Source organism: Phoca vitulina, unplaced genomic scaffold, assembly GCF_004348235.1.
Source record: "Phoca vitulina isolate PV1807 unplaced genomic scaffold, GSC_HSeal_1.0 scaffold6, whole genome shotgun sequence".
NCBI lineage: Eukaryota > Metazoa > Chordata > Mammalia > Carnivora > Phocidae > Phoca > Phoca vitulina.
This window is the reverse complement of record NW_022589709.1, coordinates 16,208,933-16,226,078: the sequence shown is the minus strand read 5'-3', so window position 1 is coordinate 16,226,078 and position 17,146 is coordinate 16,208,933. Positions and strand designations below refer to the sequence as shown.

Here is a 17,146-nt window from a genome sequence, read left to right as displayed (position 1 = left end):
GAGACATTACATACTCATGGATTAGAAGACTCAGTAGTGTTAAAATGGCACTTCTTACTACTCAGGCATAAAAAAGAATGATATCTTGCCATTTGCAATGACATGGATAGAACTAGAGAGTATTATGCTAGGTGAAACAAGTCAAAGAAAAACAAATACCATATGATTTCATTCATAGGTGGAATTTAAGAAACAAAACGAACGAGCAAAGGGGAAAAAAAAGAGAGGCAAACCAAGAAACAGACTCTTAACTTTAGAGAATAAACTGATGGTTTCCAGAGGCGAAGGCGGGGGGGTGGGGGGGAGATGGGTGAAATAGTGATGGGGATTGAGGAGTGCACTTGCTGTGATGAGCACCAGGTGAAGTATGGAAGTGCTATATCACTGTATTGTGCACTAAAACTAATATTACACTGAATACTAACTGGAATTTAAATAAAAACTTAAAAAAATCTAGGAGAATAAATTAGAATTTGGGGGTCAGGATGAATTTCTTAATGAGAACAACGTGTGTGTGTGTGTGTGTGTGTGTGTGTGTGTGTTATATGTGGAATTTGTAGAAATTGATGTGAAAAAGACAAACAACCATACAGGGAAAATGGGCAAAGGACAGGATTGGAAATACAAAAAAAAAAAAAAAAAGACTAATCCCAATGACAAACAAATAATAACAAAAAAATAATAAATAAAATAAAGTGGCAGTTCTTCCCCAATTGATCTGTACATTCAATATAATCTCTGTCAAACTCCTAGTAAGCTTTTTTGTAGAAATTAACAAGCTGATCCTAAATTGTATGGAGAAATGCAAGGAACCCAAAATAGCCAAAACAATTATGAAAAAAAAGAACAAAATTAGAGGCTTATAGTACCCATTTCAAAACTTCCTACAAAAGCTACAGTAATCAAGACTGGCATAAGGATAGGCACGTAGACCAGTGGAACAGAAGTGAGGGCCTAGAAATAAACTTTTGTGAAATTTATGGTCAATTGATTTTCAGCAGTGGTGCCAAGAAATTCAATAGGGACAGGATAATCTTTTTAACAGTATGGGATAATAGGATATCCATACACCAAAAAAAAGGGAAAAAAAATTAAGCTGGATCCCTACTTCACACCATACTGCACAAAAATCAACTCAAAATGATTACAGACCTAAACATAAGAGCTAAAATTATAAAACCTCTAGAAGAAAACAGGAGAAAATCTTTATGACCATGATTTAGGCAGAGAGTTCCTAGATATGACACCAAAAGAGAAAAATTGGTAAGTTGGACTTCATTAAACTTCCAAACTCTGTACTTCAAAAAAATCCAGTGAAGAAAATAAAAAGACATGTCACAGATTAGGAGAAAATACTTGTAAATCATCTCTGACAAGGGACTTGTATTGAATCTATACAAAGAACTCTTAAAACTTAACCATAAAGATGTTCCAGTTTAAAAATAGACAAAAGAGACCTTTACCGGGCCGGGCAGGCGGGGGTTTGGCTCTCACAACGGCGCTGCGATGTGGTTCGAGATCCTGCCCGGGATCGGCGTCATGGCCCTGTGCTTGGTCATCCCCGGCATAGCCACGGCGCACATCCACAGGAAAAAAGGGTTGCCTATTATCCGTATCAGTGGAGTTTGATGCAAAGAGGTAGGCGGGTCTCTGGAGTTAATCATTACTATGTGTCAAAGGGTTTGGAGAATATCGATTAAGGAAGCATTTTCCTGATTGATGAAAAATAACTCAGTCATACCCACCTACCCCTTCTAGAAGGTTATGCAGTGTATTAATGTAGTGCATAATAAAAACAACAAAAAAGTAAAAAAATAAATAAATAAATAAAAATAGACAAAAGATTTGAATAGAAATTTCACCCAAGAAGATGCATGATGGTTAATAAGCACATGAAAAGGTGTTCAGCTTCATTAATCATTAGGTAATGAGAAACCTGCACAGCCACTGGAATGGCTATAATCCACAAGATAGACAAAACCAAGAGCTGGTGAGGATATGGAGAAGCTGGAGCCCTCGCTCTGGTGGGGACACAGGATGAGAAGCCACTCTGGAAAATAGTTTGGCACTTTCTTCCACAAGTGAAATATGACCACTCTTAGGTATCTACTCCAGAGGATTGAAAACTTACATCCACACAAAGACTTGAATCTACATGTTTGTAGCAGTACTAATTCATAATAGCCAAAAACTGGAAGCAGTCCAGATGTCCATCATCAGGTGCATAGATAAAGAAAATGTGGAATACCCATACAATAGAATATTTTCGACAATAAAATGCAGTGAAATCCTGATAAATGCTGCAACTTGGATGACTCTCAAACACATGATGCTAAAAGAAGCCAGATGCAAAAGGCTACATGTTGCATGATTCCATCTCCATGAAATGTGCAGAAAAGGCAACTTTATAGAGACAGAGAGCAGATCAGTGGTTTCCAAGGCCTGAGGACAGTGCAGGCAGAGATGGACCACACGTTAGGTGGGGGAAATTTTTGAGGTGATGGAAAAGTTCTAAAACTAGATTGTGGTGTTGGTTGCACAACTCTATAATTTACTAAATATCATTGAATTGTGTACTTAAAATGGGTGGATTTTATAATACATAAATTATACTTCAATACATCTTTAAAAAAATGTAAAGGGGGGCAGTGTGGGGATATATGACCCTTGTCTTGGCAAGAGACCTCATGGAAGGGCAGAAAATCACTCCTGATCACTCCTGTCTTCTCCTGTCTTCATGCCAAACATGACCTCCTTTCATCCCTCCAACAACCTTAAGAAATAGGTTTTATTATTTCCATTGCGTAGGCGAAAAAACAGAGACCCAAGAAAGTTACTTACAACAATAGTATTGGAGGATTTAATGGTTGAATGCTAGCCTTTTAGGACTTGGCCCTCACATACCACTTACGGCCTCTCTCTCTTTCTCTCCTAAGGATATCCTTAAAAAGGGATTGGGGAGTGAAGGGCAGGGTAGGTCACCCAGGCACAAAGGTACTACTACTGCCTCCCAGCTCTCCGAGGAAAGTTCAGATCTTCTCTTTGTGTCTTTTCAAACCTCTAGAGCCTAAAAGTCCTTTGTCCAGGCCTTGCTGGCAAGAACTTCGGACCTCTGGGGTTATCTTGGCCAGCTGGGGATTTCCACCTGGTACCTTCCCTAGCAACTATTGTCTCTCAGCCCAAAGTGTGCTATCCTGCTTCTTACCCCAGCCCACCCAGCTTCTCCCCAGAGTGACACTTTCCTCATACCCAGGTCTTCACGAACCTCCAGATATTTGATTTGGAAAAGGAGATTTAAAATCATGAAATGAGGGGCACCTGTGTGGCTCAGTTGGGCATCCAACTCTTGATTTTGGCTCAGGTTGTGATCTTGGGGGTTGTGGGATCGAGCCCCGAGACTCCATGCTCAGCAGGGAGTGTGCTTGAGGTTCTCTCTCTCTCCCTCTCCCTTTGCCCATCTACCCCCAAAATAAATAAATAAATCTTTTTTTAAAATCCTGAAATAAAAAGAGATAGCAGCAGCTGCCTGCATCTGGCTGATGCTTGGAATGGTATAGAGATCATGAATTCACCTGGTTTCACCATAGGGAGGAAGTGGCTTATGTCGGATGAGCCACATGAAAGTTACCACTCCGTGCAATTAATGCATCATAAGAAGCAGAACAGAGCAGATATTTTGGGGTTTGGGTTGGCCAAATTCCCCGGCTTGGCTTCAAGGGAACTGCCCTCCTGGAAGGAGATGAAACTATCTATTCCAAAGTTTGCAAAATCTTTTACAGACTACACAGACTTTTACTTAACATTAGAGTATCTGTTATTGGCATTGTTGTGAGCTGACTTAAGCCAATTTAATCTATAACTATTAGCTTTATTTTAGTAGAAATTGGTAGTCTCCAATAGATAAAGATAGAGAAAGGCTGTAGGTATCCCAAACCTAATTCCAACTAGGAAGAAACTTTCTGCTCTACTAGACCTATTATAAAGTTACAGTAATTAACATAGTGTGGTGTTGGCACAAGATTAGGCAGACCATTGGAACAAAATAGAGAAGCCAGAAACAGACCTGTGTGTATTTGAACACTTTAATACTGACAAAGGCAGCATTGCTGGTCATTGAGGAAAGGTTGGCTTCCTCAGTAAGTGGGGATCTTTATGGGGGAAAAAAAAATGGTAACTAACCTCTGCCTCACACCATACGTGTAATCATTTCCAAGGAAATTAAAGACCTAAATGTAAGAGGCAATAGTATAAAAAGGTTTTAAAAGATAAAAATAGGGGGAAAAAAACTTTATAATCTCTAGGTATAGAGGGGTTTTTAAAGACACGAAATACCAGCCATTAAAAGATTGATTTATTTGACTACATTAAATTTAAGAACCTCTGTTCATTGAAGAACACAGTGAAAACAAAACTTGGCCAAATACTGCCACATATACAAGCATTTATTATCAAGCAGCTCCCTAAACAGCCTCTCAAGTTGTTCTGTAAGCTTATTGAAACACCACCTGTCAGTCTGACACCACTTTGCATGGACATTTCCTCGAGATAAATGGAATGATATCCCCGTGCCAGGATCGGCTAATCCCACCCTGGTCTGACATTTAAATCCCCTAGAAGAAACAGAACACAGAGGATTCAGAATCCTAGACCCTGGGCACCATTTTGGAGGATGGACTTGGCACGTTCTTTTCATGCAAGGGCCAGGGTATCTGAGAATATTTCTAGAATATCCCTCATTTCACCAGTAAAGAATATCATTTCTAACAACTGTTGTGCTGGTGGATAAAGGCGACAGTGTTGATCAGAGGTCAAGATAACTGAAGCCATGAAATAGCCTTTTCTAGAGTGAGGACTTGTGATTAGAGTTCTTTACTTGCCAAAGTGTTCATTTCTGATGAAGATTCAGATTTTTACTAACCATCATTGGGGTGTAGCTTAAATCTAACACACACACACACAGACAGACACACACATGAGTGTGTTTGCCCATACTGTGGTATTTTGAACTAAATGATAGGCAGTCTAATAGCAGTGTTTACCAGACTCCAGCCATTTGAGACCTCCTGTCAAGATGTTTACTGTATACTACCACCTGTGTTATTATTATTAAAATTAACTCACTTTTTTAACTTCTTAAAAATACACATTTTAGAGGAAATTTTATAATACATCATAATATAAAACTGCTAAAACTTGCCAAAAATAAAAGAGCAATGAAACAATAGCAACAAAGGATATGTCTTTAAGTCTAGCCAGCTGCTGCCTGTCTACCCAAAGCCCCGAACTACCTGGTCCTGCTCTTTTTCTTTTTTCTTTTTTAAGGTTTATTTATTTATTTTAGAGCATGTGCCAGTGAGGGCTGGGGGAGGGGCAGAGGGAGAGAATCTTCAAGCTGATCCCCCGCTGAGCACCGAGCCCCACGCGGGGCTCAATCCCATGACCCATAAGGTCATGACCTGAGCCAAAACCAAGAGTTGGATGCTCAACTGACTGAGCCACCCAGGTGCCCCAACCTGGTCCTGCTCTTAAAGAGACAAGTTAGAAAAGCTTTTTCTTCCAGGAATTTCCCAGTTGTAGGTCTTATGTTTAAGTCTTTAATCCATTTAGAGTGGATTTTTGCGTGTGGTGTAAGATAAGGGCCCAGTGTCATTCTTTTGCATGTGGATGTTGTTCTCCCAGCACCATTTGTTGAAGAGACTGTCCCTTTCCTGTTATATGTTCTCGGTGCCTTTGTCAAAGACTAGTTGCCTATATGTGTGGATTTATTTGAGGGCTCTTGGCAGTGATTTCATGCATATGATACCAAAAGCAGAGGCAACAAAAATAAAAATAAACTAGTGGGACTACATCAAACTAAAAAGCTGCACAATAAAGGAAATAATCAACAGAGTAAAAAAGCAACCTACAAAATGGAAGAAAATATTTGCAAATCATATATCTGTCAAGGGGTCAATCTCAAATATATAAAGAACCCATATATCTCAATAGTAAAAAAGCTAATAACCTGATTTAAAAATGGCTAAGGCCTTGAATAGACAGTTCTCCAAAGAAGATACACAAATAACCAACTGGTATATGAAAAACTGCTTAATGTCACTCATCATCAGGGAAATGCAAATCAAAACCACAATGTGATATCACCTCACATTTGTCAGGATGGCTATTATAAAAAAACAAAAACAAAAAACAAGTGTTGGTAAGGATATGGAGAAACTGGAACACTTGCATACTGTTGGTGGGAATGCAAAATGCAGCCCCTATGAAAAACAGTATGGAGGTTCTTCAAAAAATTAAAAATAGTGCTACCATATGATCCAGCAATCCCACTTCTGGGTATACATCCAAAGAAATTGAAGTCAGGATCTGGAGGAGAGATTAGCACTCCCATGCTGGTACCAGCACTATTCCTGATAGCCAAGATGTGGAAACAACCTGAACGTGGTATATACATACAACAATACTATTCCGCCTTTCAAAAGGATATTTGACAATATGTCACAATGTGGATGAACCTTAAGGACGCTTTACGAAGTGAAATAAGCCAGTCGCAGAAAGATAAAATCCTACATGATTCCACTTACATGATCTGAAATAGTCAGACTCAGAATCACAGAGCAAAATGGTAGTTGCTGGGGGCTGGAGGGACAGAAAAACGGGGCGTTACTAACCGACGGGTACAAAGTTGCAGCCAAGCAAGAACAGTAAGCTCTAGAGATCCACGGTACAACACTCAATAATACTGTATTGTGCACTTAAAATTTGTCACGAGGATAGATCTCGTGGTGAGTGTTCTTATCACACTGAAATAAAATTTTAAAAATATAATGAGAGAAAAGTGGTAATTCGCTGGGGCATTCATTTTGAAGTTCAAGAGGGTTGAAAGAACTGAGAAAACCCAACTCCCTCACTAGGCGAGGCATTGTTATTTAGCAGAGCCATCTTGCTGGCTCTAGAATCACCTCCCGGAACCACTACACTACTGTACTTGATTAATACAGTACCGAGAGACAAAGAGTTAATGTTGTCAAGCAGCTAGCGTATGATGGGAATCTTAAAGCCACTTCCTCACTTATTCTGTAGCACAACCTTCCACGGTGGGTGTTTGTGATTTCCATTTTACAGATGAGCAAACTGAAGCTCAGAGAGGTGCTGGGACATGGCCAGAGCGAGAATCAGGAGCTGGGGCTATCTGACCTTTTATCATGACTCTCAGCAAACAGGACTCGTTCTGCTCACCTCTCCTCTCATCCCCGCATCGACCAGCCACATCTATCCAAAGGGCCAGGATTCTCTCCCGGACAGAACTGAATTTTCCTGGAACTGTGGTTCTTTGTTTTTACTGACCGAACACAAGACAATTCTGGAGTATTTCAGAAGCAGAATTATTTCTCTGCCCCAGGTCATGTTTTTATGTTAGCGTCCTTCCAAAATGAAAGGGGTAAACATCAAAGCATTCAGTGCCGCCTTTTATTAGTAACTTGGCTGTATTTTATGGTTTAGGGATTTGGCTTTTACTTCCTAGGAATTGCTCAAAACCAAAAGGGAACTTGGCATTGTCAGGAGGTTTCCGTGGGCCTCATTGTCCCTTCCCTCACTGGTCCTTTTGGAGCCTCTGATCATTTCAGCGGGAGCACCCCGGGAGGCCCCCCGTAGGTGGAGCCATGGCCACCTCAGGGCCCACCCTGCTCTCCCTCATGGCATTGGTCCAGGGAATACTTTCAACCAGGCATCAGGGGCTCCCCAACACTATCTAGACCTCTGGGAAGGTGCAGGAGGAACAGCTGCATACCCCTGCCTTCTGTGGGTTCGGGGTGGAGGAGCTGGAGTCGGCCAGCCCTGGGCTCTCCAGTCCTACCTACTTCGCCAGATCTTCCATTTCCCCATCTCCGAAATGGGCCGGCCCTCCCAGGATTGCATGGAATGACACAGATGAACGCCTTCTGGGAGCCGTCGAGTGCTGAGCCGACATAAGGGAATGGTGTTCTTGCAGTCTGGGGGCAACCGCAAGATTTCTGCACACAAAGCAGCCAGGACACACCACGGTCCAGCATATAATCAGCTCCTTCATTATGTGGTTCTAACTGTACGAACTGCAGGATTTCAGAGGAAAGAGAGACCAGCAGGGGCCCCCAAGACGGCAGCTCGTCCCAAGCAGAATGAATCCTCCAAACTAGAAAGAGAAGAAGGTCAGAAGCCAGAGGCAGGGGAGGGAAGCGCCTGCTCTCTCCCTCTTGGCCTCTCTGCCTCTGGCCTGGAAAAGATCAGTCCCTGGGGATTTGCTGCAGAGCAGGAGCTACTTCAGTAAAATCAATGAGCCACAAATAGCAGGCCCTTCTGGGGTGAAGAGCTTGGACAGTGACTAGGGAAATCACCCTGCTAAAACAAGTCCACCGACCTCACGTCTTCTTCAACTTTAGGTATGAGACAGCTCGAACCTGGGGGTCTGGCTTAAAGTCAGAGCCGGACTCAAAGGCCGTATAGGGTCAGCTACCCAGGTGACCATCAGTGGGTGAATGAATAAACAGGATGTGACATAGCCAGGGACGCCTGGGTGGCTCAGTCGTTAAGCGTCTGCCTTCGGCTCAGGTCGTGATCCCAGGGTCCTGGGATCGAGTCCCACATCAGGCTCCTTGCTCAGTGAGGAGCCTGCTTCTCCCTCTCCCTCTGCTGCTCCCCCTGCTTGTGCTCTCTCTCTCTGACAAATAAATAAAAATCTTTAAAAAAAAAAAAAAAAAAGAATGTGGCATAGCCATAGGGTGGAATATTATTCAGCCTTGAAAAGGAAGGAAATTCCAGCACCTGCTACAGCATAGATGAACCTTGAGGCCGTTAGCTAAATACAAGCAGCCTGGCATAAAAGGACAAATATTGTATGATTCCACTTATATGAGGTACTTGGAGTAATCAAATTCATACAGACAGAAGGTAGAACAGTTGCCAGGAGCTGAGGGAAGGAGGAATTATTTAATAGGTACAGGGCTTCAGTTTTGCAAAATAGAAAGCATTCTGGGAATGGTTCCCTAACAAGGCCAATGTACTTAATGCCACTGAACCGTATGCTTAAAAATGCTAAAGATGATAGGGTGCCTGGATGGCTCAGTCTGTAGAGCAGGTGACTCTTGATCTCGTGGTCATGAGTTCGAGCCCCACATGGGGCATGGAGCCTACTTAAAAAAATGATTAAGATGGCAAATTTTATGTGTTATTTTACCACAATTAAAACTTTTTATTTATTTATTTATTTTTTAGATTTTATTTATTTTGACAGAGAGAGCATGAGCAGGGGGGAGGGGCAGAGGAAGAGGGAGAAGAGGCTCCCAGCAGAGCAGGGAGACCCACACGGGGCTCGATCCCAGGAACCTGGGATCACGACCTGAGCCAAAGGCAGACACTTAACCAACTGAGCCACCCGGGCGCCCCTAAAACTTCTTAAAAATCAGAAAAATAAGTCAAAATACCCCTGAAACCTTGAGGAAGGGACCACTGGAGACCCCCATCCGTCTCTCCATTAGTCCATCGTATGCCAGGAGCAGCGTTGGAGCACCACTTTGCAGGGGATGAATGGGAGGTGAGCTTTTAGAGGCTTGTTATCTAGAAAATATAGCACATGTTTTTTTCCACTCCCAACTCACTCAACACTTGCAGGAGGCTCATGAGAGGCACCCAGGAACTGAGGCCTTCTGTGGAGAGGAGCAGAGTCTTGCCTCCCTCCAGAGCAGGAACTGGTGGGCTGAAATGACGGGCAGAATTGCCCGTGCTATTGACATCTGTGCATGTGCGCAGGCGCGCTCCCTGCATGGAAGTTTGTAAGAGAATGTGTGCATGACGCAGCTCCCCTGCACTGCGATCTGCATCCTCAGGACCCGGGCCAGAAGGGGCTTAAATAAAGATCTGTTAAACTAAGCTGTTTATTCATGATGGAGCTTCGTCTTAGTTTCATATTCTTTCAGGATCAGGATGTACCCATCCTTCTCTCATATTGGACACAGACACCAGTGCAGTGCTGGGCCCAGAAATCATGTCTGTTGAATCACTGAATGGATACCTGTTGGGAGATGAACGGGCATAACGAATGCCTAGTCCCCGTAGTGCCCTCCACCCACTCCTTATCCAACCCGCTGGCAGACGCCTGAGGCTCCTTTAACTGATGAGCTAGGATGGCAAATTAATATGGACTGGGGCAGTGACAGATGCCAGATGTTTCAACCCCTCAGTAACCTGGGCACTTCTAACCTCTACCCAAATCATAAAGCAGTGCCCTCGCTGTAACACTGCAGCTCTGTGAGTTAAGACACGCATGCAGGCATGTTGGAAACCAGCTTAGCGTTCACCAGTAGGCAGCTGGGTCAATAAAGTACGATACGTTTGTGCAATAGACAGCCTCAAGATCCAGTAGACATGAAGTCATAGAAGAATAATGACATGGCATGAAGTCCCCAGTTTAGTGTTTTAGATAAATGTATACATATTCTTTGCTCAGATATGCCCATAACATGTATGTGCACGCCTGTGTGTGTGTGTGTGGTCCCCAAACCAGCAGCAACACCAGGGAACTTGTCAGATATGCACATTCTCAGGCCCCACCCCAGACCTACTGAATCAGAAAATCTGGGACCCAGCCGTCTGGTTTCACAAGCCCCCCAGGTGATTCTTATCATACCCAAGTTTGAGAAGCCCTGACTGATGGCATTCCTGACACCCCTTTCCTTCCTTTGGACTCATTTGTGTCTCTTTTCCAGGCCCTGATCCAGCTGCCCCCCTATATCTCTCAGTGTGATGAGGTGCTGCAGTTCTTTGAGACAAGACCCGAGGACCTGAATCCCCCCAAAGAGTAAGTTGGTGTGTGGACTTCCCCAGAGTGTGCCCTCACGGCCAGCCCTGCTCCCAGGCCGGCCCCAAGAGGAATTGGAGTAGAGCAAAGTAAAAAATTCAACTTGACCACCGTGATTGAGCCCTTGTGGGGCCTTGCTCCATGTGGCCCACACAGGGGAAGGAAGCTGGCCTAGGGTCGCTCCTGGAATCTCCTACACGCCTGCACGTACGAGGCACGCGTGGAGAGTGGTGGAAGCGGGAGCCTAGATGCCCTTGGGGTGGGGCCTTGCCCATAAGGGTGAAAGTGCTCGTGACCCTGAGGGATATGAATGAATGAATGACAAGACCTGCTCGAGGTCTCAGCGCTCGTGAGTGACAGGGCTGGGGCCAGAATTTGATCCTGGTCATCCAGGGTCTAACACTGTCCCAAAATGTTCACCCCAGCCCCTGCAGCAGACAGAAAACACTCCCAGGTGCCTGTCCGTGCGTAGCCAGTGGTCCCGGCAGCCCAGGCGCGCTGGAGAGACTCTCCCGCCCGCCTGCTGGCTTTACACATCAGGAGTTGATGGCACCGATGGCCCTGCCAGCCCAAAACGCTGACCTACACATAGCGCTTATTAAAAAAGTTTAATTGTGGGGGAAACCACCACGCGTGTCTGCAGAGAGAAGAGTTCTCTGTAATGGAGCAGTCGCAGGGCTGGGGGTAGGGTGGGGACCAGCCCACAGGTGCGGGGCGGTCTGGGGTCAGAGGGGCCAGAGCCAGCACCTGTCGGGAAGGGCTGAGAAGTGCCAGCCAGGCTCTTGGGCCAGAGAGCGAGAACAGGTGCAGGTGCACGCACACACGTACACACAAGTAGAACAGCCGCTAAAAATACAAAACGTAGCCTAGACTGTACCAAAGAAAGCACAAAGTACCAGCTGTGATAAGCCAACAGCATCCTGCTGGAGTATATGTATCTAGTTCCAAGAGGCTTCCTGTAAAGAAGGAAAAGGTTCCAATCTCTCTGTACCTTCCCTGCTATATGACCTTGAACAAGTGTCTTGACTTCTCTGAGCTTCTGTTTCCTCATCAGTAAAGTGGTCTTGGCTAACCTCGATCCCATCTTGGTTCTGAGGATTAAACACCATCCTGCCTGTAAAGGAGAGCCTGGTGCATGGCAGGTACCTACCTGGTGAGGCCTTCCTGTCTTTAAGCCAGGCTTTGACATGCAAGGAAGGTGGGGAGGTTGCTGAAGTCCCAGGGGATGGCTCTGGGGCCACAGCAGGCAGTCAGTCTCAGGTGGGCCTTGGTTGTTGGTTCAGGGAGTAATGAAATAGCAACGAAACAGCTGGTCCCTTGATCAGGATCCTGAAGCTCATACCTGAGTTAGGGCTAAAGATGGAAACTGGGGGTCGTTCCCAGCAGTCTTTAGGGAGACAGAAGATGGATTCCAAATGGTGCTGTTAAAGGAAGGTTTTTTTGCTGCCATGCATAGGAAAACTTGGGACCATCCCAAGCATGTCACACAGAGAAGATGATGTGCCTGGTGAGCCCACACATGCTGCTGCTTGATCCCAAGAGCCCCCCGCTGCCCCTAACTGCCGGCTCCGGCCAGGATAGCAAGACAACCAGCAGGAATATATGGCAGGCAGGAGCCCAGGACTTCAAGGAGCCCAGACCGTGGCTCAGGTCACAGGCCTTGATGGCAATTCAGGCAGATGGTGCTTTACACAGAGGCAGCCTTGAGGGACCTCTGTGGGTGTGTCTTGGAGCTGGCCGCTAAGAAGGAGACTTCACCTACAGGCCAGGCCAGGGTTTGGTCAGGAGAGTGGGCCCCAGCCGGGCTCCCTGGGTTCTGATGTTGGGTGAGGTGCTTCATCTCTCTGGGCCTCCGTGTCTCCACCTGTGAAATGGAGTAACCCTCAAGGATTATTATGAACGTTCATCAGGTGGGTCCAGATACAGCACTCTGACCAGCACCCTGTACCCAGTAAGTGCCGGTAAACGTGAGCTAGATTATTCGGCTGTTGCTCTCACCCTCCCCCGCACAGGGGCGATGAAGTTTAGCCCCACTGAGGTAATGCGTGGCCAGGGGACAGCACAACCAACCAGCGCAGCCCAGCACTGGGGCCAGGCCCTGCTGCTCCTCCCAGGTGCACAGCAGTGCAGCCCCAGGCTCAGGGGATTGGCTTAGCCCCCTCTCCCTCTCCCACGATGCCCGCGATGACAGGGACAGGGTCATTACATGCTGGTGAAAAAGCCAGACTTGAAAATCAGACTGAACTTGACATTTCTCCGAAGAAGATACACAAATGGCCAATAAGCAGAGAAGAGAAGAAGCTGCTCAGCATCGTTAGCCATCAGGAAATGTGAATCCAAACCACAACCGCTGGAATGGCTAGAACCAAAAAGCAGAGAGCAGTGAGTGTTGTCGAAGATGTGAGGAAACTGGCATCAGTGTGCGCTGCAGGCGGGCTCGTAAGATGGTGCAGCTGCTATGGAAGACAGCCTGGCAGTTCCTCAAAAAGTGAAACCGAGAGTTACCATGTGACCTGGCATTCCGTTCCAGCATAGGACCAAGAGAAATAAAAATATACGTCCACACAAAAACCCGTGTCCACATTCACAGAAGCAGGATTCGTAAGAGCCAAAAATGTGGAAACAACCCAGTGCCTCTCAGCTGATGAACACGTCAGCCAAGTGTGGTTTACCCACACAACGGGGTTTTATTCAGCCATAAGAAGGAATAAAATACTCCTCCGTGGTACAAGGTGCTTGGCCCTTGAAAACATGCCACCCGAAAGAAGCCAGTCACAAAGAGCCTCGTACTGTATGATCCCATTCATATAAAATGTCCAGAATAGACAAATCGTTAGCATCAATAGCAAATTAGTATTTGCCAGCAGTTGGGGGGAGTGTGAACAGCAAGTGACTGTTTCTAGGTACAGGGTTTCTCTTTGGAATGATGAATATTTTCTGGAATTAGACAGTGGTGATAATTACACAACCTTGTGAATATGCTAAAAACCAGTGAACGCTGCACTTTAGAAGAATGAATTTTATAGTGCATGAATCATAGCTCAATTTTTAAAAATCAGGTAGATCTGGGTTCAGCTTGCACCTTGCTAGCTGTGTGGCCTTAGGCAAGTTACCTAACCTCTCTGGGCCTCATTTTCCTCATCTAGAAAATGGGCATTAAAAGAGTACTTATTTCCAAGGGTTATTATGAGTATTAAATGAGTGAACTAAAAGTACCCAGCCAGGGTACTGACACAGGGTAATAAAACTTAGTAATTATTAGCTGATGTTATTACTGCCACACCATCTGTCTCAACCCAACCATCCGGTCACCTCCCTTTTCCCTTTATAATATAGGAAACCTTTTTACTAATGGGATGCTTTATTTATAAGTATTTTGTAATCCCTGATTTGTAATATTGTATTGGTAATGCAGTTGTGTGTATAAATTCCGATGTGGCTGACAAATACAAGGGAGTCGGTACTCATTATTCTGTATGAATCCTAGCCCACAGTAGTGTTCTCTATGTCACAGCGAGAGAGACGTGTTTTATTTACTGATATCTAGACTTCTACACAGTTTTCGTGCGTTCTGCTTACACTTACCGCCGAGAGCTTTCTGCTCCATGAGTACAGCTCAGGGCAGCCCTAAGAAGTGGGGCAGGGCCTCTGCTGTGCCTGCCAAGGTGGGCATCAGGCCCAGTGCAACATGGGGGCCTAAGGTTGTTTTCATACTGCATGCCCCCACATCAACCCCTCCCTAGGGCCCCCTACTCTGCAAATAGAGTAGACGTGCTGGTCCCCAGGGTGCTAGAGCACTTACAGGGCAAAGGGAGAAAAATAAGAGGAATTCTTTCTTTTTGAAAGAATCTGGGTCCCTGGGGCTGCCTCTGATTGTGTTCATTCACTGGAGTTGTTGTGGGATGGAGAATCTCAGTTTCCTAATGGAATAACTCACGTCACCGTGTAACCCTACTGACTCGTTACTCTCTCCCACCCCCTTCTTTCCTGTGCAGGGAGCATGTTGGGAAAAAGAAATCTGGTAAGAATATTTTGCATTTGCATTCTTTCAATGTTCAACATACCCCTGCTGAGCACCTCTGATCGCCAGGCCCTGGGCACTGCCTGAGGAATACAGCATGTGACTGGGTGGATGGATGGATGGATGGATGGATGGATGGATGGATGGATGGATGCTTGGTTGATTGGTTGATATTCCAGCCTGTTTCCCAAAAAAAGAATTGGAGGTTGTTGCATCCTATACCAAAAAGGTACAGACTGGATAAGACCTGCTGTCTTTCCCTGAGAATGCCTCAGAGGAGTAGGGGAGCCCGACACCCCCTGACCAGATGTAGGGGGTTAGGTACCTCTTCTCTGCTGTAGACAGAGGAATGTGGTGCCTCACAGCTGAGAGCATCCTTCCCAGGTGTTGGAAGGGGTCAAAAAAGAGACACTGGGTCTTGAAGAGTGAGCAGGAGCTTGCCACAGAGCGAAGGGCGGCTGGGGTTGAAGAGAGGTGCACAGGTGGGAGGCCCAGCCTCCATGCTTCCCTTAGTCGGCCACTGTTCTGGGCAGTAACGGCCACCCTTTCCAGCACCTCTGGCGCTCACTCCCTTCTCCCGAGCATCAGTGCCCTCCCTTTCCAGCCTCCCTTTTCCACCCTGGAAGGCACAGCTCTTCTCTCTAGAGCAATGATGGAGAAAGAGAAGGTGAGGATTCGGGTATGCACAAAGGAATGACTCAGTCTTTGCAGGCCTGGGGTTGACTACTTTAGATTCACAACAGTCTGACCTTTCCTTCCAGCAACCCAGGATTATCTGCCCCCACCCCATATCTGCAAAGTCCCCTGCCCGCAACCCCCACACCTACAGCCAGCATGGTCTTCAGAGCTTCCAGAAGTCTAAGTTCTTGTATGCATCTAGGACTCCGGGAAGATTGAGAGCATTGATAATGATGTAGGGAAAGAGGGGCCAAGCAGAGATCCTGGATGTGAAAAAGGATGCCTCCTCTCATGGCCCTCAGTTCTCTCATCTGTAAAATGGGGATAATAATAGTAATCTATCTTGGCGGATTATTATAGGATTTATAGTAATATGTACAAAGCACTTAGAACAATGCCTGGCATATTTTAAGTGCTGCATGTTTACTGCTGTCTTTATACTGCTACCATTAATTCAAAGCACATGGGCATCCCTGTCCAAATTCAATGGCTCTGGTCCCTTTACGGCGCCCTGGGTACAAGGCCTATGGTCAGCTTTATAGGGCCCCGGCCATTCTAGCAAGGAAGAGTGGGGAGGAGCTGGGTCTCTTTCCCTCAAGTTCTGGCGTCTGGAACGAACGCCCTCCTTTTCCCAACCAGTCTGTTTACAGCTCCACTTTCGGGTTTAATAGGTACTGGCCGGGGCTATGGCATCCTGTTAAAGCTGCAAATGGTCCTTGAGCTCTGAGCATAATGATATGTTTCTTAGAAAAGAACAGAGAGGAGAAGAGGCACAGCCACTCTTGGGCAGGTCACAGAGTTTCTGGCTTTGAGTGTGCAGAGACATTCCTGGAGGGAACGGCTAAAGGAGAAGAGGAAAGAGACAGCTCTGGTTTGCAAAAACCAAAGTGTCCGGTCAGAACAGGCTTGATGAGGGGACTGGTCTGGAGAAGAGAAGAGGTTCTAATTTGTGGTGACGACTATTACATCATTCACCTGCAATGATGGGGGGTGGATTTATTTATAGTTCAGCTGGATGGAAAATAGCATCTTTCTTCATTCAGGCTAAAGACCCATGCTGGAATTAGCCTTATTTTCTTATCTGACCTTTGAACACTTCCTTTGTGTTAGAACTGGCCTTCTTGATTGACTGTGAAAGGGATTTAAGGTTGACAGCCCAAACCCTGAGATTTCTGTGCCAGAACTCTGAATTGGAGAAAGCTCATTTGTCTCCAAAATTTGCCAGTCATGGCCAGCTGGCTGGCTCCTGCAGACTTGGGCTAATATGGGCTCAACTTTTGCTCATCCAGCAGGAAAAAGTCCTCCCACCAAATTTAAGAGGTCATCTGATTATTTAAAGAGCATCTTTCTTCTTGATTTTTCTACCCTTTACTTATTTCAGTATTCTCTAATTTACTGGCTCTTTCCGCAAGACTGGCAGTATAGTGAATTTCTGGAAAGAAAATCCCACTTTATCATTACTCACTGTATTAGTCTGGCTTGGGCTGCCATAAAGAAGATACTATTGAATGAGTGGCTTAAACAACAGAAACTTATTTCCTCACAAGTACGGAGCCTGGAAGTCTGAGATCAAGGTGCCAACACCATCGGGTTCTGCCAAGAGCCCTCTTCCTGGC

At 45.5% G+C, this 17,146-nt stretch overlaps 1 protein-coding gene and 1 pseudogene across 3 annotated transcripts in view; both read left to right on the top strand.

Moving 5' to 3' along the window:
* Window positions 1-17,146, top strand: part of SH3PXD2B (SH3 and PX domains 2B) — a 102,350-nt gene that overhangs the window by 50,267 nt on the left and 34,937 nt on the right. For both annotated transcript variants that reach the window (XM_032403719.1, XM_032403718.1), the window contains exons 5-6: window positions 10,740-10,831; window positions 14,827-14,852. In XM_032403719.1, the coding sequence (XP_032259610.1) occupies window positions 10,740-10,831; window positions 14,827-14,852 (118 nt within the window). The remainder of the gene's footprint in view (window positions 1-10,739; window positions 10,832-14,826; window positions 14,853-17,146) is intronic.
* On the top strand, window positions 1,144-3,265 carry LOC116632109 (annotated as a pseudogene). The gene has a single exon (XR_004299339.1). The product of XR_004299339.1 is annotated as an NADH dehydrogenase [ubiquinone] 1 alpha subcomplex subunit 1-like (transcript).